This window comes from Sesamum indicum, linkage group LG2 (genome assembly GCF_026168435.1).
Source record: "Sesamum indicum cultivar Baizhima isolate 11 linkage group LG2, ASM2616843v1, whole genome shotgun sequence".
Taxonomy (NCBI): Eukaryota; Viridiplantae; Streptophyta; class Magnoliopsida; order Lamiales; family Pedaliaceae; genus Sesamum; species Sesamum indicum.
This window is the reverse complement of record NC_142658.1, coordinates 5,241,088-5,268,316: the sequence shown is the minus strand read 5'-3', so window position 1 is coordinate 5,268,316 and position 27,229 is coordinate 5,241,088. Positions and strand designations below refer to the sequence as shown.

The window sequence follows — 27,229 nt, the reverse complement described above, 5'->3', positions numbered from 1 at the left end:
AACATTTAGTTTCAAATCGTTCGATCCAAACACAACCTAAATAAGTAGTAGCAAGAAGTACATCTGTAGGAATTTGAATACCTACAAGGCCGATGAAGTAGGACGCAACACACCTTATTAATCCAGTGGTGCGCTATTGTTTTGCTGAATTTAGTGTTTTTGAGCACACTGTTTTGTGGTGGGATTGGATAAGGGCAAAACAATACATGAAGAACTCTGCATTTTATTCCATCATCAATAATGTAGTTTCGAGGTCAAGTACACATGGTATCTATATGACTGTCAAAATATTCTACACCAATTCAACGCACACATCTCACCTCTTCTCTCCACATAAGCATCTAGCAGCTTGCAAAGCAAAGTAAGTGAGAATGATGTCAGCACCTGCTCGTCGAAGACACATCAACGACTCCATCATGACTCTCTCTTCATCAATCATTTTAAGAACACCTCCAGCCTTAATCATGGAGTATTCACCCGAAACCTAGGAACAGTAGAAAGAAATGCAAACCAAATAAATACTATTTTTGTAGATTATTTATTCCATTACTCAAATTTCGCGTATTATAACTCCTCTGCCATGACTTACAAACTGAAACTTAGAATCAGAAAAATAAGCTGCCATCAGAGATTTGGACAAGATTTTGGAGATAAGATATAATCGGGAGAAGAAACAAGATTGAGTGTGAAGCCGTCTGAAACTTTCACATTCTAATTTTCAATTTAACATACCATTCTCTGTCATTACAAACCTGCTCATGATCTTTAAGGTTCTGTGCATTTTAAAAATTCAAATCAGGCTGAGTTTTTCATTTGCAAGTTTTATAAATGTTAAGTACCTGATATGCAGCAATGGGCAAAGCAGAGTTATCCCGTAGAAGCCTTATTATATCCAAGTAAGGTAGACCTGGCTTCACCTATTATCCAAGTATCACCAGCAAACATTAGGTTCCACTCTCAGAATAAGGTTAGTATCACCAAGAAAGTTGAACTAACCAAAAGAATATCAGCTCCTTCGGACTCATCCGCACGAGTTTCAACCAGGGCTTCTCTATAATTTGCAGGATTCATCTGATACCTATTTTAAGTATGTTCATGCAAAAGTGAGCTTCGTCAGCACAAACAGTGTCATAAAAAGAATAGTCTGCAGACTCAAGATTAGGTTAACAAGTGATATACGTTTTCTTGTCTCCAAATCGTGGATTTGAGTCCAACGCTTCTCGGAAAGGACCATAAAACGAACTTGCATACCTGAAATATACACCCATTTAAGAAAAGAGTGAATAACTCACGTAAACCAGCGCGGGATGCTAAAGAAGTGCAATTAAGCATGTTGCAAAACAAATGTTCTAAAAAAAGCAGGAATTGTGCACTTTGTAAGACAAGCAAAGATAATCAATCAAGTAATTACTTGGCAGTATAGGACATAATGGAGACATGCTGAAAGCCCTCAGCATCAAGAGCTGCTCTAATAGCTCCTACACGACCATCCATCATGTCACTGGGACTGACCACATCTGCTCCAGCTCTTGCCTACAAATGGAAGTCCACCAGTCAATCAGATTACAGACTTGTTTGGCATGCCAATTTCCACAGAAATACAAATAAGAAACCTCAGAAGCATCAAAACCTCCATCAGATTATTCATATGCTAGTTACATGACAAAAGCTGAACGCCAAATTCAAGCATTCTGGAAAAGCTGTTCTAGGAGACAAACTTAGTTCCTATATGGCAAAGTCCGATCTGCAATTACCTGCGTAACCGCCTGCTTACACAACTGATGCACAGTTTCATCATTCATTATAATTCCTGCAATATATTTCAGAAATTTTAAATGTTACCTCAAGTGCTATCTCATATCAAAACTATAGCTACCTATCAATTTTGCAATTCTTATTCAGAAAGAAAATATCATTGACATAAAAAGAGTCATACAGCAAAGCTCACTAGATCACTCCATATTTTACAAATAACATGCATATGATGCTGACATGCTCATAGAAGTCCTCTCAAAGCTTGTGTTAAGCAAACCATTTAGATATCTCAAATAAATTGCACTATACAAGAAAAAAGGAAAGAGACTTACTGATATTGTCCAGAAGAAAAGAAAACACAACCTGAAAAGTCAACTGCTAAGATCTCATGGGAAGCTAAAAGTATATTATGAAACTAACCCATGCTATAACATTCTTGAATAGTACATAGGGGTCTCACCTTTGTTTTTAGGTGTTCCTTTATACTATAGGAATTTTCAAAGAACAAGAAGTCTTCCATGACTAACTTGCAAAATATCTACCCCCAGTTTGTTGAAGTGTACTATATACTCTTATGTCTGATATCTTTGAATGCATTGATGTCGTGGTCTCTCTGAGCAACAAAGTTCTATTATACCAGTGACTTTTAGTTAATACATTCTTATAGAGGACTATCATCATCAAACTATGGCAATACACTGGTGAGAGGTTAACAAGCTTCTTTGTAAAATAAGGGACAGCTATACTCTAAGAAACACTACCATAAAAGAAATTCTAAAATGAAAGACCAGATTTCTTGTTCTGTTAATGTATATTTTTAAATTAACTCACAAAAGCTTGTCTAGGAAAAGACAACTTCAATAAATCATGTGGTAGAAGATCTTACCATCTTCCCTGACAATACCATCATGCCCGTCAGAGGAATATGGATCTAAAGCAACATCAGTATAGATAACCTACACGAAGCACAAGTCAAAACTATCATGAACAATATAGAATTTTGGGGAAAAGCGGTCAGATAGACAAACAAGAAGCCATAGAGAAAAAAACAACATACAAGATCAGGATACTTGTCTTTAAGCAGCCGTATTGTTCGAGGCACTAGTCCGTTCTCATTATAAGCTTCATCTCCTGTAGAACTCTAGAGCAGAAGCCAATTAAGTCAAACACATCAACTCCTGAATTGAACTTGAAAAGGACTTATTCCACGCTAAGCTAATAGTAGTGGGAGAATGACAAAATACTTCAAGTAAGAACCTTTAAAGCATCAGGCACTTTTGGAAAGAGCACAATGCTGTTAACACCAACATCTCGAGCTTTGGAGACCTGCAATGGATAAGCTTATTCAGAAACTAGCTTAAAACCATTGAGGAAACTACTTAATACATTCACATGTAATAATTAAGAAACAATCACTGACAAAAATTTGTGGAAATTATCTTTAATCACATATATATTGTTTATTTCAGTTGCCAAAGTTTAAACATCAGTCAAAAGTCATCACCATGACAGGCATTTGTTAATGAAGAGTATGCAAAATTAATATCAGTTTGCCTTCATTATTGCTTCATAACCTGGATTCCTGCTTGGTAAAGCTTAAGATTACTGGATATATTGTCAATTATCAATTAATAACAGTTTGGTCAATTAAAATTAGCTGAGATCATTTGGCATGCATGGCAGTTAAAGTTTTGTATTTTTGCACTTAAAATGTTACTGAATAAAATGGAAAAGAGATTATCTCTCCAAATGACCTGCTGTAATACAAACTCAGATCTCCTTTGTATTTCCTAGAGAATCAGTACAACTGATCACCAATTAATTGATAATTGCCAGAATACATGCTATCGATAAATTATTTGATGAAACTTGTATAATCTAGTAAAAGAATAAGTGCAATCAAGAAAAGTTTGGTTTCAAATGCAAGTCACACTTTAAAAGACAAAAGGACCAGAAATTAGGCAACAACCTCTTCCACAAGTCCATGTCTCCACCCGAGCCTATAGCATCCAGGCATTGCTCCAATTGGAGTATCTTCTTCGCCTGAATATATTGTAATATGAGACCTTAAGCAAGCACACTGAAATAGAAAATAAATCACAAGAAATGTAATCTAAATTTATGGGGGTATGACACAGGAGTCTGAAATCACCTTCATGAATGAAAAGTGGATAGACCAGGTTTGCAGGGCTTAGAGTAGTTTCTTGGAAGGCAGCCCTCAGTGCTGGTGTCCTACGATTCCGACGCGGTCGTCTACTAAGTGGCTATCAAGAACATTAAAAAGACAATATCATTACAAAAATTTTAGATATGAAAATCATACTGAGTGTTCAATGTACGGATTCTCACCATATAACTAAAGAAATTGTTGCAGCAAAATATTCAAATGATGCATATCAGTAAAAGCACTACAAAGTTGGAAGTTAAAAGTTAAAATATTACAATTTAGAATAGCCACCGGCATGATGCAAATTATTTTCCAGACCAAATACATGCTCTTTTTATCAAAACAAAAAAATTCTTAATCTTGAAATTTTTAAAAAGACCGCAACTGTTTACCAGTTTTTCTGAAGTTCCTCTGAATCATTCATGACAACATATAAAGCAAGCAGAAGCTTTACATCAACAAGCACCGCATATATTACAGATGCCATCGTAAACCAATCAAAAATGCATTCACTTTCCAAATTCATATTATATGCGAACTTACAAGGGAAGAGACAACTGGGGTGCCAGCTGGTGCAGCTGGTTTTGGGGGCACTGGAGGTGCTTCTGGGACATTCCCTGCAACTACCGCAGCCTCACAATCCGCATCGCTCATTCCCATCTTCTTAATTGGTCCATTGTCGCGAGTCTCACCTGCCCTTATTGTGAGGACACGAGGTGAATTTTTGACTGATCGAGGCCTTACAGAGAGGATATGATGAACTTTCAGTGGCTTCAGACCCACATAGTCAAATTTCACAGCTCTACCACCATTGCAGTTTACTGAATTGAGCATCACTGAAGCCATAACAAAACTCCTGTAATGATCAGGGTACCTGTTCAATATCGTGGAGATCAAAACAGCCGAGATGATGCATTAACTTAATCTCTTAAATAAGAAGCGTCATTAAACATGCTGCGCAAATGTGCAAATCATCTCTGGGTACATACAATTCAGCTTGTGGGCCCTAAGAGAAACAGGAAAAGATTGAACTTTGAGCAGTTGGACACATGATAGTCAAGCATTGGGCATTCGGATACCGAATAAAAGAGGAAAAAAGGATTGATCTTTAGATATAGCTTAACTTGATCGGCATCAATTCAAGAAAAACTGAAGAAAACAAAAGCAATCAAACACATGATGGTCAAATCGGGAGGTAAAATGACGACACTTACTGTGGCAGACGTGAAACCTAGCAAATTCACTTATTATAACGATCAAGAATCAACCAAAAAGAAAAAGGAGAAAAATAGAAAGGATTGTTGACGAGTCCACAGCTCGAACAGGCAGATGAAGCTTCTCAAGAAAGAAAAAGAAAAAAAGAAAAGAGAAAGGATTGAAGGAACTGACCTTGGATATCTGTGTATGCTGCTTGAGGCCTTATCTGAAGAGTGGAAAGGGAAACCAATTGGAGAGGAGCGTAGGAGTGAGATAAAGGTGGTTTGGATTTCAGATTTCGGTCTCTTGTCACGTGAAAATCTGCAGACAAGGATGGAAAGTTGGTGTGCGCTTCTTGTTTCTGAGCAAAATGGATGTGACGGCGACTACTATTGGTTTCATATTGACAAGTTATATGCGACGTTAGTTGAAATTGGAGAAGATTGTAGAGAAGGAAAAGCAGGGAAGGGTTTGTATGGTTTGCTCCCTGCCAAACATTTTTTACCACAAAATTCAAATGACATATTCCTATATAGGGAAAATAATACTTTTGGTCGTATTAGTTAGGCATTTTACGTTTGGTTTCATTTATTCTAAGATTAATAGTTATAGTCTCATAACATATAAAAATTAATATTTTTTTATTTTTATTTATTTTTTTGTCTATAATTTAACGGTGTAGCACATGTGCCTAGTATGTGATCGCTAAGTATTTTTTGTTGGAGAGACATTTTTCAGCTTGGGAGCATTTTAAGAGAAAAATCTAACTACATTTGATGAGAAAAAACTTATTTCGAAGGAAATTAGGACAAAAAATATAGTGATGATTTATTCCTTTTCTCACAAAAATTAAATTCTATCATTCCCATATTTCTATAAATTGAAACCAAATAGAAGTAACCTAAAGAATCATAAATTCCACAAGTGAATCAATTAGATCAAATGAAGCACTTGTACACTACTATTGAAAAAAGAGCAAATTTTTCCTCCAACCAAAAATACTGAAGCACGTGACGTACATCGTAAGTTGTAAATAAAAAGATGCATGAGGATCAAAATGCTCATTTTTATAAGTTATGGAATTAAAAATACTAATCCCATAATAAATAAGATCAAAAGTTATATAAATCTAATTTATGGGACAAAAAATATCATTTTCCGGTCCTATGTTGTATTATTGAATGTGAAAACTTGGAACCCGATACAAAACATAAAGAATTGAAGTTAAATGTATAGCTTTGTTATATAATTGATCTGATTTAATTTGAATTAAAGAAAATCAAGTGTTAGCCATCTGTGTGTAGTCATTGTTCATCTGCTCTTTCTACATCATAGCATATCAAAAACAGTGTCCACCCTGTAATAAAGTGAAACATAATATTTGACATCATGAACCTGTAACTCTAATTAAATTACCGAATTACTCTACAGCCACAAAACTGTCACTACAGAATCTATGCAATAATCTAAAAATCCGAAAATGCTTTGTCACAGGTTTATATGATTTTTCCTCTCACTTGCTATAACCGGAAAGCTTATTCTAGATTAAAGGCGAAAACTAAATCTCAGCATCAGCAAGGGAGAGATGCAGGTATGGGGTCCAAGTCTTCCTTTCTACTTCACTCATCTCGAGCTAAAGCTGAAATCATCCCATTATCCACCAAACCTCATCCCTTTGCTTTCGAGAGTGAAACTCGAAGAAAATGTCGATGATGATGCCCTAGTCCTACCTGCACAACAAAGGAAACACTAATATTAACACCAGTATTGTAGCTCATATTTAGAGATGCCTTAAGGTATACATGCCCTTCTTCTATAGGGGAAATTCCATTACATGCTTTAGAGTTCGTCCTTTCTGGATGAATCCTGTTCAGAAACTGAATCTCGGTTCTTCTGAATGAAATCAATTATAGCTTGCTTCGACCTATCTCCATCGTACTGCAACAGCTTTCCAGTTGCAGACCTGAAATATAATGTCGGATAACCTTTCACATCAAAACTCTGCTGTGGGATATTATTTGCGGTGGCATCCTGCAATCAACCACACAAATAATTAGTGAAGACTGAACTAACATACTCCAGAAAATGAAAAAGGTAAAACAAATTCTCATGAGACTGGCAATCACACATGTTACTTTCTATACCACAAAAAGAAAAGGGAAAAAGCACCAAAACATAGAAAGAGGCTATGAAGTTGAGAAAACTCTACACGAGCCAAATTACTTGCAACTTTCAACCATTTCTTAGGGGCAATTCTACAGTGTGAGCTTGTCACGCTTTGAAGACAAGTTCTCACCAAGTGTAGAGTTGGAACAGGTTGCATGAACATATATAGAGTGGGAATGATGATATTCCAAGAGATTCCCTTTGCCACATACGAGTTATTGAACTTTCCAATAAAATGTCTAGGTATGAAATGCTATACTCCAGGTGGTATCCAATGTATGGGACAATGAATTAAATGCCAGGTAATCTGCTTCAGTGGGTACATATTAGACATTTTGTTCACTAGAGTTCCATAGGTGCAGACTCAGCAGCCACATTCAGAAAAACATCTGCTACTCTTAGTACTTCAACTCCTGATATTATATTATTTTTGCAATATATTTATATCCCTTGGAATAAAAGGGGAAAACCATTTCCATAAGTATCAAATAATAGAATGTACTATATTGAGCGGTATGAGAATCTTACAATTTTTGCAATTATAACATCAGCATCATTTTCAAATGAGAGAGCTACTTCATCCAAGATTGGAGCCAACTTTTTGCAGTGTCCGCACCATGGTGCATAGAACTCCAACAGAACTGCATAAACAAATAGTGCTTATGTTTGAGTTGTAATCCAAAGTAATTCAACGACCACCAGTCACATGTAATAACATAAATTTAACATTTTTCCCACTCTAATTGATGGCAAAACTTACAAGTAAATCCATGCATTGTTGGTGACCAGAATAGGAGGTTTAATGACTTCAAGAAAAGGGTAGATGAGAAAATTGCAGACCGATGGACAGAGAGTTAATAGATGGGGAACTGAGAAAGGTAATATTTAAATGTCGTAACAGGGCAAAAATCAAAGTCAAATCGACCAAACAACCATAAGATCTACATTACAACAAGAATAGGGAGAAGAGTTCAAAATGCAGCAAATTTCAAGTGTGAGAGAATGTTAAGAGAGCCAACCACTAATACACACCATTTTTGCCTGAATTGAAAACCATGTCCTCAAGGTTGTCAGCCACCACCACCTTAACAGGTTCATTGTTAACTTCAGGAATGGGTTCCGACTTCTTGTATGGTTGGACAATGCCATCCTTCATATAGAACATTAATCAACTATAAGTACTTAACATCAAAATTTGTCATAAATACTATTTGCAGACTGCACAATATCATTCCTGAATTTCATTTTAGAACATAACTAATACTTTAATCATCAAAAGTTGAAGTGGCATTTTTTAATGAGAGAAAAACAGGCAAAGAGAAACAATGAAGGAATCATCACCTTAAAGTCCTTCACCCATGATGCAATCTGATCAGGCTCAACATTTGGTTTGAGATATTTCTGTCCATCATTAGTCTGGATAATGATGAGAGGAACTTGTTCTTCTTTGATCCCAAAATACTGGTCAATGGAGCAAAATGATCAGCAGGCTAGTAATAATGTGCCAGCTAAAGGAAGAAGATACCAACCTGGAAGGCGCCTTGACTAGCTTCAATATCACCCATCAGAAAACTCAAGTCTTTGCCCTTGTAAAGCACAGCCACCTCATGATATTTTGAGTTAAATGCATCAAACTTCTCCTCAGCAGTGAAGTTTAGAAATAACATTGCCTGTGAACCAACAAGTTTCATGTGAACAATGACCCTAGAATTTGGAAGTACAGTAAAGGGTTACATAATCCAAACAGCACAAAAGAGAGGATGGAAGCAAAGAGAAGAGAGAGAAACTATAGCTTCAAATATATGCCATCCAACTTAAAATACTTGAGCTGAGAATGATCAATTAACTGCAGACTAGTTGCTGGTCTCCGGAAATCAAATAAAAGCACCAATTAGAGCCCAGAATGAAGCAGGATGCGTTAATCACCATGAATCATGGTGAGAGAACCTTAAAACACAATGAACAGCAAAGACATCTTCTTCAACTTTCAGGATTTGCCAAGTGTGGCAGGACAACTTAGAAAAATCCACTCGATTATTTATTCTGTCACATGTTCAATCTTCTGGAGAACTTTTAGCTTCTAAGATACTATAGGTGTCCTCAAAAGATTATCTGGTCAATTGCCAAATTTCAAATGAAAAGGATGTGAGTGAAAATATAGAAAGGAAGCAGCAACTCCATCAAGGTGATGAAGACAAACAGTTGACAGCCTCCCACAAAAATTAGCGATAACAAGTACAGGGAAGTAACGAACCTTGGCATTGGAGCTGCCAAAGTATTTAATAACAAAGGGATGGTGCCTTGGATCCTTGTTGAAGAGAGTTACGATTGGGGTGCTAGCTTCTTCAACGAATTTCACTAAAGCATCCACATCAAATTCCTGCAAGAATGTCCTTTTGAGTAAAGAGAGCTACACTAGATGGCATTCATATCTGGTAGAGAATGGTACAGAAACAGTATCGCCTGCCAAAAAAAAAGGCATAAAATGATACCTGGAAGTCCACAAAGAGTTCATCAAAAGGCTTAAACAACCTAACAAGAGGCCCTGCAGCTGACGAGTCCCCACGAGGAAGAAATTTGCCATCCGAAGTATGGCCAAAGTCATAGTCAGCACGCAACCTCTCAGCCAAAGTCATGAAATTCTCAAACTTCTCTCCAGAAAATTCTGGGAATACACCAACCTATAGAGTCACAAAAGCATGTACTACCTTAAAACTTTCCAATTATATGACATTGAAAAACTCACAAAACATGAACATGAACATGAACGCAAACAAGAGAGAGAGAGAGAGAGAGAAGTCAAACAAGGACTTACAACAAATATCTTATCATCACCAATTAAAGAACTAGCATCCTCAGGGGATTTAATTTCAATAGATGCAGGACCACTTTGCTTTTTTAAGTAAGTGACAATGCCATCAGCATCTCGGGGTCCTTTGTATTCTTGAACAACACTGCCTCCATACCTCAGTATTTTAAGGGTGGGGTAACCTCTAATCTCAAACTCATTGGCAATGGCTTTATTCTGCTCATTGTTTGCATCAAATTTCGCTAGGAAAACTGGAGGATCATTCTTACTTAGAATGGACGCGGCCTTCTCATACTGCAAAATGCAAAGAGACTCACTTAAGACAAATCAAATACAACATCTAGAGAATGCAATACATACTTTGTAGTTAAAAGCAAACTTCTTTAACTCATCAATATTGGCTAGAGATTAATACCTCAGGAGCAAGTTTCTTGCAGTGACCACACCTGTTACAACATATCAACATATCAGATGGAGATTTCAAATAATTCAATAATTTAAATCGTTATAACATCTCGTCTTTTTTTCACTTCTTGCAATAGAATCATCACTTATACTTTCTCAATAATCGCATCTAATACTGAATGAAAAGAGGGAAAAGTTGCTAACATACGCCAAGACATAATTAAGTTATCAGCAGTATATATTACTGATTAGTTTAACGTCAATCTATAAACGGGAAAATAAAAAAAAAAAAAAAAACAATGTTTTTCTGTTCTTTCAGATCTTCATCGCACTTATTACTCCCGGAAAAAGTAGCCACTGATATTAAATTAGTACCTCAAGAAAATCCCTTTGATTAAAAAAGATCACCATAAGTTCTAATAATCATCTTTTCTAAGTACGTTGCAGCATCTAACTTAAAAAAACCAAATCTGCCAAAACTGAGAACCAAAAATATACATATCAAGTAAAATCACATACACTCAGCACATTTAATCTGAATTAGCTATTACCCAAACAAAAAAAAGGAACCACATGCTGACAACACAGGGAGAAAAAAAAAATGCGCCAAAGCTCCACACGAATCACAAGCACTTGACAAAGAAAAAAGTACCAAGGCGCGTAAAACTCGACGACGATGAACTTGTGTTTGGCGACGAAATCAGTGAAATTGGAGTGGTCTAACGTCACTACAAACTCATTGGATTCTGATTCTTCAGCGGAGAAGGATCCGGTTACGGCGAATAGGATGAGGAATAAGGAGATCCAGAATGTGGAGAACGCCATCGTTTCTCTAAATCTGAGCTCCGAAAAGATGTTGCTTAGGTCTCCAACTGTGTTGGTGAGCAATGCAATCCACGGGGGTTCTTATAAGGTTTTGTTAAGGTTCACGGGAGGGGAGTACTCACACTCACAGTCCTGGTTGCTTTCATCCAAATTGCAAAATTGTCCTCCCAAAACCCACTTTTCTCATTAGAGTACAAAATATTTCATGGAATTTTGTTTTACATTTATTTATTTTTGGTTTAATTTAATAGATATGAGCAGTTTTAATTGATTTATCCGCAGAATTTCCTTTTTACTATTCTTTTTCTCTTTATTTACCTTATTATAATAAAACATAATTCCAAGGACCTATACTACAATTTGCACAAACAAGAGAAAGTCAATAGCACGTGTGAGACCCAATAACAGGCTGCCACGTAAAAAAGAATGACAACGTGGACATTTTGCCATCAATCACAGTAAGCAGCAATAGTCAAACTCAAACAGATATAATATATGTCTATCAGAGTTCATATTTATCATCAAATTCGAATATTTTATTTTTCAGAACGATTGGAGAAAGTGGGGGTTATCGTATAATTTTGGAAAAAAAAATATTTTTGTTCCTGTTTAATTGAATTCTAGTTTCAATAATTACGTGAGTCTCATTTGAAGGACAATAGTTTATATTTTTTTTCTCATTTCTCCTTCTTATAATAAATATTTGATCAAAGTAGCCATATGACACTTATGTGATGGTTAAATTAGGGTATTTTCGAGCATGTGAGAAATATATACTTTGAGATTTTATAAAAATTATAATTAGTGATTTTGGTAAAGGATATAGAAAATGACAAAATTAGGGCTCTTACCGTTTTTGTTCTCCCAAACTCATGAGAATTTGCTTGCTAAAAAAATGGCTTCAGTAAATAATTCAATTGTTGCAAAATCAACTGTCAAGTGTTGTTACTTATTATGAGATGTGAGATTTAAAGAGATTCTGATTTTTCTAATGAGATTTGGAAAGAGGAAATTGAGCACAAATGAGTTAGGGCTTCAGAGAAACAAAGCATGTGCCTCCCACGTGCCAATATTATCTCCAAAACATGCCAAGTGAATATCAAACGATCGTTTTTGTCAAATATTCATCGATGGGACGAAAAAGTGAGAAAGAATGCAAGTTATTGTGCTTAAAGTGAAATTCCCGTAATCATTGGAATAAAAAATAAACAAGACCTAAATTATGGGACAAAATGACAATTTCCCTTATAAAGATCTAAGGGGATCTTTAATCATCCTATGTGTATGTTTATCATGTAGGCAGTAAATCTGAAATCCCCATACATTTTCACACAAGTCCATTGGAGCAGTGCAACCTATCAATAATCTCTCAGAAACATGTATTTTTATGCACCGGCACCACCTATTGAATGTGGAGTCAGTCCACTGGTAAAGCAGGAGAAATTCACTTACCTCCAACAGAGATGGTAGATCCAAAAATGAGATGAAGGAACAAAGAGATGTGTTAATAATCATTATGCTTCTTTCTACCTTAACTAAATAGAGATCATCTCCTCACTATCCCTAAAATCAACATCATCTCCCTACACACCACTCCATTATAGAGCTTCAGCCAACCAAGAACCCACAATCAACAAATAAATGAATCTTCTGTACACAACTTCAACCTGTTGGCTACAAACTGGAGTGCTGCAAACATGATGTATTTTTAACCTTCTGCCATCCTTTTCTGTTGTTGAGGGCCGGCCGTGCAGCCCTTTCACTGGTAATAGTGAAGTCTCATTTCATGTCTGTAAATAGTTTGTTATACCACGAGCTTCTTGATTGCAACAAGGTACTTGATATCCGTGTTCTGAGGGAAATATGTACTATTTCCTTGGTGCTTCTTATCCCTTGAAGAAATGAGAGAACCACCTTAGTTACCTCAAAATATTAGCCAGAAGAAGCTTCTGTCTTTCCAATGCAACAACAGGATGATTTACATGTCTCATGAGCTCTGCTCAGGTTGCTGTAACCTAACATGTTCATGTGCTTTCAGAGCTTCGGAAGTGAAGTTTTCCAAGGCCTTGAAAATTGGGACCAGACCTCCTTGTAAACTACTAGATGCTGCATCATGCACTAATTTCATGGCATCCTTGTGCTTTATTCTCTCCTCAGCCAATTTCTGTCTCATAGAATCCAAGTCCACCTTTAGATCATCCAATGGTGAGACTCCATTATCTGAGGGAACCACAGACAACCTAGTGTTGTCTGACATTGCATCTTGTTCAAGCTTGATTTTACCCCTCTCCGTAAGATGTGCTCTAAGCTGTTTTTGGTAATCCTTCGAAAGATATTCTGCTTTGAGCCTTTGTCGACCCTCTTCATCTTGTTTCTCCCATAGCTGCCGCAGACTTGTAGCAAACGTATTCATGGCGTTTGCTACCCTTGCCTCTGAGACAGCTTCCATAGCTTGCTGCCAATCATTGCAAATTATGAAAATGGGAGGGGCCCCAAGCCTGCCAGGGGAGTACGGAACAGGTCCATCAGGAGTCTCTTCTGGTTCATATTGAAGACATTGCAGAAGCCACCCATTCAAGGACTCAACGTAAGACTTTTGAGAGCTGATCCATTCATTAAAACGTTCACACCATGCACGAAGCTCCCTTTCAAGCTCAGTGGTAGCCCTCGAGCTTGTGTCTGTTAGGGGATCAGTTTTTGCTCTGAGCTTCCGCATTTTACTCTCCATTATAGCTTGAAACTGCTTCTGATGGCACTTGAACATTTCCTTCCACATTCTAATCAGCCTATATATTGTAAGAAATTGGTTAACTTTAACCAAAAGTGAGCATCCAACATTTCAGACTTTTCAAGGCAAAAAGAAAATTTTAAGAGGTTTAGATATTATTTAAAAGCATGATAACATAATATCTTCTCATTTCAATGACTGAACAACAAAGATATATGAATCATTTCAAGGAGGGACGGTTGACTCAGCTCCCATTGGCTTTTACTTACTCAAATGCTCATCATGATAAATAAAGTCAGAAACATAGTTCGATTTCTTGGGCTGAAAAGAATCACCTTCACATTGCAGAAATTCCACATTTTATGCACTTGTTTTCCCACACAATAAACAATGGCATGCATCATAGATGCAGACAGTATTCAGCAATCCAACAAAAGGATTCCCTATATTGCACGACAAGAGATGGTGCACACAAGGCAAATTATTAGCTGAAACTATATAACTACTAGCATACCAGATTCAAACATCTTAATGTAAATAAGCTGAGTTTCAAAAGATAAAAGAATTGCAAAAAAGACATTTTTGCAATCAATCAAACAAGTAAGAAAAGATTAGGCAGTGCACATTTTTCATACCCATGAATCAATGCAGCAACCTGCGGTTCCAATTCTTCATCCCTCAACTTGTGTATCCTGCTTGAAATGGCATCAATTGCTTTGATACTAACATCGAGCTTGGTTAACAATTTTCTTATAGAAGCTCGAGTAGCATCGATCTTGCTAGACTCGGCTCCTTCCTCATCTAAGGTTTTTAGCCTCTTGCACTGCTTCTCATATGCAACCCGGAGAATTTCTTCATCCTAAACAAAAGTAACCACCTACCAAAACTGAGCAAGATTGAATTGCAAGACAGAATTATAATAATTGCATGGCATAGATCATAAATGTTTAGTGTGAAGATATTTATTTAGTAAGTTCCATTTTTATATCCCAAGAATCAACATCAACTACATTGAGCATTTGACCTCTCTATTATGTATATTCACAGCTTAAAGCCTACACAAACAAAAATATTCCAACACCTGCAAATGATGCACTTTGACATTGTAATATCTGAATCATTCAGCAGCCACATTATAATGTGTATTAAACATCTCAAGCGCCTACTCATCAATTAGATACATGTATTAGCAGCCATCAAAAGCAAAGAATGCCTATCTTGTGCATAGCATAAGAGTCACCCCCTAATTCAATTATCAACCTCAGGTTTGAGCAACAATGAAACTAAAGAACGATGAGAAGCATACCACCAGTAGCTATTCATAAATCAAAAGCTAAATTAGCTTACCTTTACTTCCTTGTACAACTTTTTTTCCCAAGCATACAGCTTATCCAGGGTGGAGGAAAGGTTACAAGCCTGGGTGTTTACATCATTCCCAACATCTTCAAAGTAAGACTTTGCCAACTTCATTGTGGTGGAAGCTAATTTTATGGATTGCATTGATGGGGGATCTTGTAGTGACACTGATGGAGATATCAGGCACAATATTCGGGACAGAATTACTGTAGAAACACAAAATGAATTTACTACAACATCAAACGGAAGGCCGGCATGATTCAAAATGCCAGCCAAACCAGTATATAAGCAAATGAAAACCAAACAGATCTAGTTCTATAAGAAGAATTGTCAAAATACTTAGTAATGGCATAGAGTTAATTTAGAAACAACAAGCCCATAGCACAAAATTTGAAACTGTACGATCACTTTCGATCCATTGTCCTAATAGCAATCTCCTAGAATTTACTGTGTCGCTATGTTTCCTGGGTAAAAGGCATAGTTGAACCATACAAATAACTCATGAATGAAATTATCATCTCCTAAGTCAATCTGTAATAGATTTAAAGAGTGATGTGCATGTTCGCACAGACTAGCCATAGCCTTTTGATCAAATTAACTCTAGTTTAGACTAAAACAAATGGATCAGCCAAACCCAATAATAACAGGGCAAATAGAATCTGCGTTAATTATGAAGATGAACTGTACAATTGAAAGCCACTTTTTAAAATCAGAATCTAGAAGTTCTCAAAGCAATGACTTCACAAGACCAACACCAAGTAAAAGTTCTATAAAGACAATTCACATGTATCCTACTCTTAGCCAACGCTGCAGGTTTAACTATTAAGCACTTGACAAACAAACCAGAAACATATAGCAGAAAATCACACCTCTAAGAAAGCTAGGCTGATAAGGCAGCTTCCCAACCTCAAGCATCATGGCTACCTCTTTCCCATAACTAGAAGCAGTTTCAAATTCATCTCTAATTTCAGCAACAACCTCCCGCAGATCCCGAGTGCCACGAGGCGACAATAGTGTTACACTACTGAACTTGGACGAATCACCATCCTGCTTTGATGTCTCCCCCACCTCAAAAGTCACCCCCTTCTTCTTCACAGAACCCTCATCCACACTCTTCAACACTATATTTTCTGAGCTGCTTCTCTCATCTGTCAAACTAATTGAATCTGTAATTTCCCCATTCCGAGATTGATCCATCCATGATGTCCCCTTACTGTGTGTTGGTGATGTTGATGGTTTTGCACTCTCTTCGCCATACCGCGATGGCATTGATGGCTTTGCACTTTCACTGTTATGTTTTTGTGGCAAAGATGGTTTCTCACTCTCCTCACTACTCCAAGAAGGCAATGATCTGGAACTACTCTCACTTTTATGTGGTGGCAATGATCTTGAGCTATCCTGACTTCTGTACAATGGCACTGATCTTGAACTATCCTCACTGTTATGCTGAGGAACAAGTCCTGAACTAGCAGTGCCATTTTTCGGCACTGGCATTGCTCCAGGCCCGGGGGTGCTCTCCCTAGAACTCCTTTTTGCATCAGCTTTCGTTCTTTTCCCCTTAAGGACCTCTTTATACACCTCATTCTCAGTTTCTTCCTCCAAATCAGGAATCCCCTCTCTCTCCCTCACCTCAGTCGAATCCGGGCTGCTAGAATTCAACCCATACCCATATCTCCCACTCGAATAATAACCAGGGTACCCATTATCATATACGTCAAATGGATTAAAGAAATCCCACGTCGATGCCTTGGGTGATGGTGGTGGGGGCGCCTCCTTATGTGAGTTCATTTTGACACCCTCGTTAACTCCCATCCTCACAGGTGAACCCATCGAAAAATTAACACCATAACCCGCACTCCCATAACCAGCTGGAGAATTCCAATATGAATCGGAGTACCCGTATGCCGGGGCCGCTGGAGGCTGATGAACCACCGTTTTGGTCGCCGGAGCCGATTTCTTCATGTAATACACATTCGAATTACTCGAGTAATACCAAGGCTGCACTCCCGACGGCATTCCCGGCGGATTCCACTGATCAATATAAGGCTCACCATACGGACGGAGCGGCGGCGGGAATGGAGAGGGGTACGGATACGGGTTGGCGTACGGGTCATTATCCATTCCATCTCCAAAACCACTCCCATACCCATTAAAAACACCACGAGGATAATGAAATGAAGATTCCTCCTCGTTATGTGAATGCCTGACTTCATCATCAAAGCCCTTCCCCTTGTGGACATGCGTGTGATGGTTATGATGCTGATGAGCATCATCTTCAGATTCATGTCCGTGATGATTATGATGGTGATGCTCGAAGTCTTCTGAAGCCCCATCTTCAGAAGAAGAATCCGATATATGTAGATGCGACCCCTCCTCATCCTCGTCATCATGTAAATGCAGCGAAGATTCATCAGCGTCGTCATGTTTTTTCTTCGAACTCGGCGGCAAAATCAAAGAGGGTGATGAAAAAGAGGAAGAAGAAGAAGACGGGGTAGTAGTAATGAGCTCTTCATCCACGAATTTCCTGAGAGCATCCCCAACATCCTTGAGTGAGCGGAAGTAGGACACATGGGCGGCGGCGAGTGCGTAGCGGTGGTTAGCGGCGGCGCGTATAAGTTCTTGCCTCTCACGGCAGCGAACCACCAAAGGCAAGTCGTCCGCCTTCGACCCACTACACCCCATATCACAGTGCAGCAGTAGAGTGCTTCACCCGCAGCAATCTTGGAGGAATTCCGGGGAATTGCATTGTCAACTAGAAAGAAAAAATCCTCGAGACTTGAGAGAGGCAGCGTAGAAAATTCTAGAGAGAAGGGTTTAGAGTGAGGAAAATCCCATTTCCGCGGGGAGGAACATAGCGGGAATGTGGAAATATTGGCGTGGATCAATGGCGGTAGGAAGCTGGCCAGCTATAAGGCAAGGTACAAGCGACGAAGAGGAAGGTACAATCCTTGGGTACGGTGAGGGAGATAGATGTACATTGGATTCCAGATCCGGGTGGTGGTGAGTAGGAAACGCGGTAAGAACATATAAGTTTGGTTAGAGAATGGTTAAATGAAAAAGGGGTGAGGGTTTGAAAATCTTGGGAAAATTCCCTGACCGCCCAATCTAAAAACTAAATTCAATCACTCGGTCTGGACTTTTCTTCCTTGTTCCTCCCATCCTCACCAATTTTATTTATTATAATTATATAAGTATTCTTATTATTAAAAATTTATAAATATATTTAGAATAAACAAATCTTTTTTTAATGGTAGAATATTGATTAGATGTATTATTAATTTTAAAAAATATAAATATTTTTTTAAATAAACAAAATTAGAAATGGAAAAAATAAATGATAGTTTATTGGGTGTTGGAAATGGGAGTGAAATATTTTTGAGGAAAGAAAGAAGGGAATTGTGCATTGAGATGTGTGGGGGTGTGAAAATAGGGATTTGTAAGAAAGTAGGCTAGAGGCGGAGGAGGAGGAGGGGTGGGTTGTGGTCAGGTCATTTTTTATTTGGATTGGTATGGGAATTTGTTGTAGGGTTTTTGGATGAACAGTGAGCGAGTGTATGCTAATATGCTATCCATCTCTATGTAATAGACTAGACAAGTGTGTGTATATATGTATGTAGGTATAGGGGCGATGAGAGGAGGGGAGGTGGAGGTGGGGGAACAGAGGTGTCAGAAGAAGCTCGTGGAACCCGCCATTGGTGGCGGGAAGCTGTCATTATTGCTATGCCATCATTACCTCCCTATTTTCCTTTTTTCACTGTCTTTTCCTTTTCTTCTCTTTTCAATTCTATTATTTATTTACTCTCTCATTCTCATTCGCCACAATCACAATTATGACGACTCTGTTCTGTTGCTCTTGCTTCACCATATACTTTGCGTTCTTGACATGGACGCAACACATCATTTACCCGCTAGTAATTTAATAGGTTGTGGTTACTTCATCTCCAAATTGTTTCATCTTAATTAAAAAAAAATATAGAATTAATTTAAATGTAATGAGAATAATTTTTTAATTAAGTATGTAAAAGATGTTAGCCAAACTATTCAGCCAGGTCAACTCTTGATTAGGGCTGAAATGGACAAGATTTGTCTGACATAATAAGGTAAAATTAGGGGTGCAGTGGGACATGATTTCTTGATTAGAGGGTTTTGGGACTTCAAAGTCAAATTCTGGGGCCAACTTTTTTCAAATTTCTTTACAGACTGACGATGTTGGGCTGCTTCTGACCAACACCGACCCTGTTTGGGGGGTTACATGAGTAGGCCATTACAACTCAAGCACTTCACTTTTGGCCCAAATCACACTTTTTCACCCTTCCCTCTGTTTTTTCAATTACTTTTTCACTTTTGCTTCATTTTTCCATCTCAACATCATGCAAAAACCGCATCTCCTTTTTTCAGCTTTACATTTGTCTTTATTACACTGTATTAAGTTTGAATCATGCTTTTTCTTTAATTTACACTTACCTGATGAAGTAACGACAAACACAACAAGTCAACAGCAGTTACAGAATAAGAAACCAAGCAAACTGGTAAGAATAGGAGAGATTATGCAGTTAAAATCGCATCCTTCTTTGGATCCAATTCAAAATCAAGATCAAGTTTGAGTTTTCATGACAGTCTGTAAAGGTTATATGTATAATGTAGTTACCTAAACAAACAAAATCACTTGAACTGTTCAGCACAATAATTAATATTTCTTCAAAGTATAAAAGATATAGCTTTTAGCCAATCACAAATTCATAAAATCAAATCTTGCTAAAATTCAATTATTATTGGAATCAATCATATCACTTGCTATCATGTTCCCAATGTCCCAGTATAGGATTCCTCTCTCTCAGTTCCTAAGATTTTCTTCTTGTGTGTGTGTGCATGTTTCTCATGTGAAGACCTAAAGCAAGCATGTGAAACTGTAGTAATAAGAAAACTATAATGACTCATGTAATGTGGTGGTTGAGCTTTTACTTTGTCTTTTGTTCAAATTCACAAGCAAAGATTCTAACGGTATTCAGATCGCCATCCAAGAATAGCTGGTAGCCTAATCTTAACAGAAGTTGGTCCTAATAATTAATACTTCTGTTACTTCAAGTCCAGATTAAAATTTTCCAACTGCAGTCTAACTTCCAGAACTCCTTATTTTCTCTGTTTATTTCTTGTTTCTCCATTGGCAATGTGAGTTATTTCCATAAGGGGTGGTCAAGGGCAAGCATTAAGTGGTTGTACACTACAGAGATTAAGACTTCTAATAGCATGTTTGTTAAGTCCAGCTTTCAACATCAAGACAACGATATCCCTTGAGATCTCACATCACCTACTTAAAAGGTGTTGAAAAGTTGTTTGAAGATTCTTCTGCTGGACTCTACATATACGAAAACCATTAAATCCAACCGCGTTCATATATGACTTTTACTTGCTAAATCCGACTGAGCACATAATTATTTTGATTTTTTTTTTTAAAGAACATAATTTTAAGCAATATGTGCTCTAGAACAATTTATTGGGGCATCAAGGATGAGAAAATATGGATCCACATTAAACCACCCACCAACACTATAAGAATCAATTGGCTTCATCTCAAATAAACAGCTTGGAGTCATGACTCTGGTCTTCTAGTGATACAACATCATACACAGATGACGGATAATCAAACTTAGTTCATACTAGACTTTTCTAGTTCTTAAAAAGTCAAAAAAGAACAAACAAATAAGTATTACGTTGAGATGTATGAGATGTCAAGGTAAAAGAATACTTTCACCTAATAAATTACTTTCCTTACCGTATATATGCACGTTAATGGGGAAAATGGAAAAATTGATGTTTGACCTAAACAGAAGACCAGATGTATGAGAAAATGGTCTTTTAGGAGTGGATGGTTTGCATGCTTAAGGAGGCGGAAATCAGTGAGCACACTCATCCTTGAGAAGAAATGAAGAATATTTAGCATCAGGTCGGTCCGAAGCTGAACGAGTGCTAAGCAAAGAGCATAGAGCTGTACCCAAGTATGCGCATGCATAACATATAAGCTTGCACCTTAACTCAATTCAAGTTTCGAAAAAAACTATTTTATTCTATATATAATACCAAAAACATATCAGTTCATAACCAAAGATGTCAGGTATGCCAAAACAGCAATCACAATCATGATATTCAGGAAATAGTTTGATTGGAGAGGCTTATCTGGACTTCCGCCAACAGCCTGATATTCTGCTCTAATCTTTTGTTTCATAGCCTCTGAGAGTTCTCTCTGCAATTCAAATAAGCAACACAATGCACTTATTCTTCCCCTTCATTAAAACTTCCAGGTCTTTAGATATGTTGTTCACACAATTGCTGAATCTCATGTTATTTTAAGTAACAGTACACAAAATTGAAATGCTTGTATTCAAGTTTAGTCCTGCAGCAACCATAGAAATGAAAGATTTAAGTACTTGCTGTTATTAGTTTTGTAAAGGTTTTCATGCATGGGAAAAAGGAAGGTGCAGCTGAAGGCTCATACGAACAATTACAAAATCCTTACCCTTCCTGTTGAGTACTTGGCAGCCACAAATTTTTCTGGCTGACCTTTTGGAGGACTATCATCTAATGAGAAACCCTGCAGAAGAAATAATGGAATGCATTACTTTTAATGTAATCAGCTACATGGTCACAGAGTAATAAGATAATAATAATAAACTAGAGTGTATCTGAAGGTGGTAAGACATTGAAAATAAGAAAAGATTAGACAGAGAACGGTTGCCAGCAAACACGAAATCTGAAAATTTGATTCAAAAAACTGCAAAAACATGTTGTAACCATATACATTCATAAGCACAAAATAAGGCAGTGTCAATGTAGTCAATAAAGATGGAAGCACAGATTATGAGCATTATCAGACTTCTCCAAAGCTAGCTGAGTGAACATTTGCATTTGCTTTGTTTTATGCTAACATCTAAGATACATAACTGAGTTGCTTTTGGCAAAAAACAGTTTTAGTTCTGAGTTCAACATATACATCCAACATGAACTTTGGGAAGCTCAACGGAGGCAGGGATTGATCAAGAATGAAAAGAACAGCGATCAGCACCTCAGGTGGGTCAAATTTAGCTCCAAGATTGCTAAGCTTAGCATGGGCTTCAGCATAATCTTTGAAAAATGCATCTTGATCTTCAGCATATTTCTCCGCGTATACCTACACATAGGTAACTCTATGTAAGCTGAGAAGCCACAACATATAAGGAAAGTGTTTCGAGGTAACATTCTGCTAATTACCTTGAAGGAAGGATCTTCAAAGAGAACAGCATCTGTGGGTAAAACTAGCAAATCCTCATCTCTTCTTTCTTTAATATCCTACAAATGAGTCAAGCATACAAACAGAATTGAGCAACTTCTGTTAGAAAAAATAAAACCAGAAAAATGAATGTCAGTATGTATCACCTTAAAGTAGGAATTATCAAACTTCAACCACTGCACAGTCCAAGATTGTCCTCCAGGGGCCCCAGGTCCATCTTTCTGCCATGCAAATAATTCACGGCTCAGCATGTTAATCAGTTGAACATAAAGAATGAGGTATTGAGGATGCCATTGGTTGGAACTTTAACAAACATTGACCCAGCATACCTGATTAATCAAAATTAGAGAAGAAACATGGAAAGTTGGAAGGTCATTATTATGTATCAACTTAACAAAGCTTATCATATGCTATATGCTCTTCCAGTCACATGAATCCCCTCGTTTAACTCCTTTGATGAAAGGCCATTTCTTTAGTGCTTAAATCCTTTCCAATAATCATACTTCAAGCTACTTGAGAGGACCTCTTTCTCAAGGTATATTGTAGACAATATTAGTTCTTCACTTGTCAGCAATCATAACCCCAAATTTCCACTATAACTAGCAAACTTCTATCTTCACCAAAATCGTGGTGAACATACTTTGACCTCTTTCCTCAAGGTTTATTGTAAACAATATTGATTCATCACTTGTCAGTCATTTATAAACCCAAGTTTCAACTGTAAATAGCAAACTTCTATCTTGACCAAAATCATGGTAAACATACTTTTTCTCTTGTTTTACACTGCAAACATGTACTTCTACCTTGACCAATATCCTCCTGACTAATGACTTTTCTTTTCAAATGTGATATGCCAAATGATGAAAATGATTTAGGTCTATATTTTTCCTAGGTCCTTGATACAGTGAAAATTAGTTCATGGCCCTGCAAGCCAGAAGCTTCCACAACCATCTTAACTTGATTGCAAAGGAAGTACCCCCCTCACATGCCTGCTCCTCGTTCAGAAGAACCCTTGAGATCAAACTCATTGCTCAATCGCAGTCTCAGTGCTAAACATATATATATACATACAAGTGTGTGTGTGTGCGTGCACATTATGCAGTGACATTTTTTTATTTCAGGTCCACTACAGGATGGCCAAATTTAAGATAACAAATAGTAAGAGCAAAAGAGGATTTTTACTACAGCCTCCAATAAGAAAATCTTGTGCCATGCCACTTTACCTGGCCAGAATCATGTTGCTTGACGTCATGATCCTGTTCTTAACAATAACATACTTCATATCAACGTGTTTCTCGTAATATATGATTTAACTTCAAAGTAATGTATAATTTAATTTTCAGTTTATTAGCATGGGCATGTTCCCATTTCCTGCGGTACTAAATGCTGAATATGTGATACCACTATATACTTCTGCAGGGCATTCGCCGTCTCTTCATTTACTATGCTATGATAAGTCCAACCTCTCAGTCTTTTGTTGGTTAAAACTGTACAACACGTTGAGAATAGAATGTGATAATTGAAAAATGAATGATAAGACAGTAGTGACTTTACTACCGTGTATTTGGTCTCGGGTTTCCCCCATCCACTACGATCTGGCCTTGACCTTCCGAGAGTGTGTGCACCAGAGAGAGCCACTATCTCCTGGCCATCAGGAAGCTCATGAATCACAATTATATTGTTGAAGACAAATATCAGGTGAAATTGAAAGGACCAATTACCTTATCATTCAACCCCATCCTGTAGAAGACATCACGTAGATGAGCAGCAGGGGAAGGGGGTCCAGCATCTAATAAATGAATAGTATTAGTAAAGAAGATTCTAAAAGTTAGTGGGTTTTTACAACAGAGTTAAGTGGCAGTCCACAAAAGATGAAGGCAGAGGTTATAATATAAGATGTATACAATAATATTAAATTTCAAGATATATGTGATGTTGTATAATATGATAGCCTGTTATCATTGATAAGATGAAAAACAGGGACCAGAGAAACAAAAAGTATTCTGCCTAGAGTTAAACCGCCAGTGTTTAAATAAACCTTGTTGAGAATCATGAATTGATTCTCCAAATTATTGTAAAATCATAACAGAATCACAATAAATCCAAGTGATTCTTGTGTTATCTATATGATTTGATTTTGGAGAGGTTTCCTCCATTTTCCATCATCGACATATGTAATTCACCTATATAACTACATGAAGGTTATATCTTCAAAGAAAGAATAACATAAGTTGGCCATTTGGGCATTTGTCTAGTGGATGTAGGCCATATTGCAAACCACGTAAATCTTTGTCTTCTATTTCTCTCTTCACATATCTAATATTCTGAAAAAGTTAATCCAACCATGAGCCAGAAGCACCAAACAATAAATTATATATTTTGAAATAGCCGAAGTTGATACTAAAAGTAAAAACATTATATTACTCATAAAATCTTCATTCTAGATGACTGTTGTGCTCTTAAACATCCACAGTAATAAACAAATTTTCAAGTGTCTCGGTAATGATACCAGGGAGTCTCCCTTCTTCTGGGCATTGTTCAGGTCCAGATACATCTACTCTTCCATACTTCATGGGAATTTTGGGTCCCCCAGTTTCCTGTAATTAGAACAGTAGTATCAGTGAGATCCTGCAGATAATAAGTTTGTCAACACATTAAACCAAGAAAGGGGAATGACCTCTATAGCAGTAGCACTAGCCAACTGAAACAAGTCTGCATATGTCACATTAGAATACTTCTCCTTGATGGGCTGAAGAAGTTTAAGAGCATTGACAAGCCCTATGCGAACCAACTTGTCAAGGAACATAATATTCAATCAGTAAATACTAATCCATCAGATTGAAAAGCTCACCGGCATTTGCTCCATGCTTCAGTTCAACTTCAAACCTTAAACTTCCATTAGCACCACCCCTTTGTGGCCACTCCTCAATATTCTTGTTATATGTACCGGCATCATGCCAACCTAGCCGAACCTACATTATGATAAAAGTAGTAACAACAACGATGTTAAATAATTAAGCAAGCAACTATATAAACATAATAGTTCAGGTAAATTAACGACGGTAAAGACACCGAGCATCCCAGCAGTAAATAGCATATCCAAATACAACTCCCGATTTCAACAAATTAAGCAACGTAGAAATTCAAGACAAAACATGCTAAATAAATAAAACTAAAAAGAAATATCATTGGAAAGAAATTCACCAGAATAGGATGACAGTACTTGGTCTTGAGAAGCTCTTTTATATCTTCACGCGCACTCTTCAGCTGGTCGGGGTCCGATGCTGAGCATTTCGGCGACGGCACAGTCGAATAACCAATTCTCCGACTCGAAAATCTTCCCAGAGCGCTTTTCTTTTTTATTTTTTTTTTGGGGTAGAGAACAGTTAGAGTAAGTAAAGAAATGCAGAAACGCTAAGAAAGAATGCGTGGCTACCTGGGGAAGGAAGAGGCGGGAGAGGAGAAGGGACGATCGGAGGGAGCTAAGGGAGAGGGCGGAGCGGTAGGAGAATCGCGTAGCAGACGCGGAGGTGGTGACGGAAGGCAGAAGACGAGTGGCGGAGAGAGAAGCCATGGTCAGCTGCACTGATTGTCAAACTGTCAGTCATTCATTGGCTGCTGTCTCTGGCTACGGATTTGTGGAGGGTCATGGTTGGGCGGAGTCTCTCCGGTTCTGTACCCTCCAGTTTCATCAAGTGAATGAACGATAAATAATTCATTACTTGATATGTTTAGAAAATATTCAAGAAAGAAAAAGAAAGTGAAACTTAAACACGCTTACAGTTCCTTAACGCGACTCTAAGCCATAATAGAGATTAATTAAATAAGACGATATTGGGGAGGAGGTTATTATTAACACAAGTTTTTATCTTGGTTTAAGGGAAAATGTTTTGCACATATTTTAGTGCAAAATACCTATCAATTTTTGTAAATATCTTTATAATATAGGAGATAAAAATTCCATAATCTCTAATTAAATTTTCTTGTATGATTATGTATTAATTATCCTAATTATAACATGTTATGTTGTTAATATACATTCCAAAAAGAAAAAAATTGAGAAATTAATAGAATACGATTGTAATGTTTACTGTAATATATGATTCTAAACCAATTATATATATAATGAAAATATCGAATAATCGCTAAAGGGACCATAAAGACTCCTGAAATTATTTGTGAAACAGAAATATTTTAAAATTATAGACCAACCAAATAAGTGTTTAGGATTTACATAGTCAATGACATTTATCACGAGTCGTTCTGCAAAAATGATATTTTACAATATTCGAACTAATTGTAAAACGTGTAAACAAAATTTGAGCGCACGAACTATTACATCTGGTATATAGACCAATCACAAGACGAGTGAACAAAACATGTGCATAATTTTGGACATTCGGACAATATGTTCAAATCAATCATATGACAGAAGAACAGAATATTCATGTTCTAAATATTATGCGCGCATATAACCAATCACAAAGTGAATGAACAAAATCAGTGTGTTTTAAATATCACTATTACAATATTTAACATCCAATTATTTGTAAAACA

At 37.1% G+C, this 27,229-nt stretch overlaps 4 protein-coding genes across 8 annotated transcripts; all 4 read right to left on the bottom strand.

The window, feature by feature from the left end:
- Positions 1-207: 207 nt before the first annotated feature.
- Positions 208-5,492, bottom strand: LOC105155358 (delta-aminolevulinic acid dehydratase, chloroplastic). Of its 4 annotated transcripts, none has more exons than XM_088875934.1 (13): positions 5,312-5,492; positions 4,466-4,796; positions 3,908-4,019; positions 3,725-3,798; positions 3,013-3,081; positions 2,813-2,896; positions 2,642-2,711; positions 1,755-1,810; positions 1,412-1,533; positions 1,180-1,251; positions 997-1,078; positions 840-917; positions 208-484 (listed from the first exon to the last, which is right to left on the bottom strand). In XM_088875934.1, the coding sequence occupies exons 2-13, from the start codon at positions 4,766-4,768 to the stop codon at positions 317-319; spliced, it is 1,290 nt and encodes a 429-aa protein (XP_088732060.1). In that variant the 5' UTR covers positions 4,769-4,796; positions 5,312-5,492; the 3' UTR covers positions 208-316. The 4 variants fall into 4 exon arrangements, with proteins under 4 accessions (XP_088732060.1, XP_088732062.1, XP_088732069.1 ...); XM_088875936.1 differs by having other exon boundaries at positions 4,466-4,778; XM_088875943.1 differs by lacking the exon at positions 5,312-5,492 and adding an exon at positions 5,137-5,290 and having other exon boundaries at positions 4,466-4,778.
- A 964-nt stretch (positions 5,493-6,456) lies between these two features.
- PDIL1-1 (PDI-like 1-1) lies at positions 6,457-11,415 on the bottom strand. The gene is made up of 11 exons (XM_011071218.3): positions 11,152-11,415; positions 10,510-10,540; positions 10,101-10,388; positions 9,778-9,966; positions 9,540-9,665; positions 8,815-8,955; positions 8,627-8,746; positions 8,318-8,435; positions 7,814-7,926; positions 6,954-7,150; positions 6,457-6,849 (listed from the first exon to the last, which is right to left on the bottom strand). The coding sequence occupies exons 1-10, from the start codon at positions 11,322-11,324 to the stop codon at positions 6,959-6,961; spliced, it is 1,491 nt and encodes a 496-aa protein (XP_011069520.1). The 5' UTR covers positions 11,325-11,415; the 3' UTR covers positions 6,457-6,849; positions 6,954-6,958.
- A 1,101-nt stretch (positions 11,416-12,516) lies between these two features.
- LOC105155337 (uncharacterized) lies at positions 12,517-21,301 on the bottom strand. The gene is made up of 4 exons (XM_011071210.3): positions 16,278-21,301; positions 15,400-15,614; positions 14,688-14,911; positions 12,517-14,110 (listed from the first exon to the last, which is right to left on the bottom strand). The coding sequence occupies exons 1-4, from the start codon at positions 18,088-18,090 to the stop codon at positions 13,312-13,314; spliced, it is 3,051 nt and encodes a 1,016-aa protein (XP_011069512.1). The 5' UTR covers positions 18,091-21,301; the 3' UTR covers positions 12,517-13,311.
- Positions 21,302-21,451: 150 nt separating this feature from the next.
- On the bottom strand, positions 21,452-26,340 carry TAPX (thylakoidal ascorbate peroxidase). 2 transcript variants are annotated; one of them, XM_011071197.3, is made up of 12 exons: positions 26,109-26,340; positions 25,877-26,026; positions 25,524-25,644; positions 25,350-25,450; positions 25,182-25,269; positions 24,394-24,461; positions 24,230-24,316; positions 22,819-22,893; positions 22,654-22,731; positions 22,469-22,573; positions 21,923-21,997; positions 21,452-21,649 (listed from the first exon to the last, which is right to left on the bottom strand). In XM_011071197.3, exons 1-12 carry the CDS (start codon positions 26,244-26,246, stop codon positions 21,497-21,499), a joined length of 1,239 nt encoding a protein of 412 aa, XP_011069499.1. In that variant the 5' UTR covers positions 26,247-26,340; the 3' UTR covers positions 21,452-21,496. The 2 variants fall into 2 exon arrangements, with proteins under 2 accessions (XP_011069499.1, XP_011069505.1); XM_011071203.3 differs by having other exon boundaries at positions 21,452-21,799; positions 26,109-26,339.
- Between the last annotated feature and the right edge of the window lie 889 nt (positions 26,341-27,229).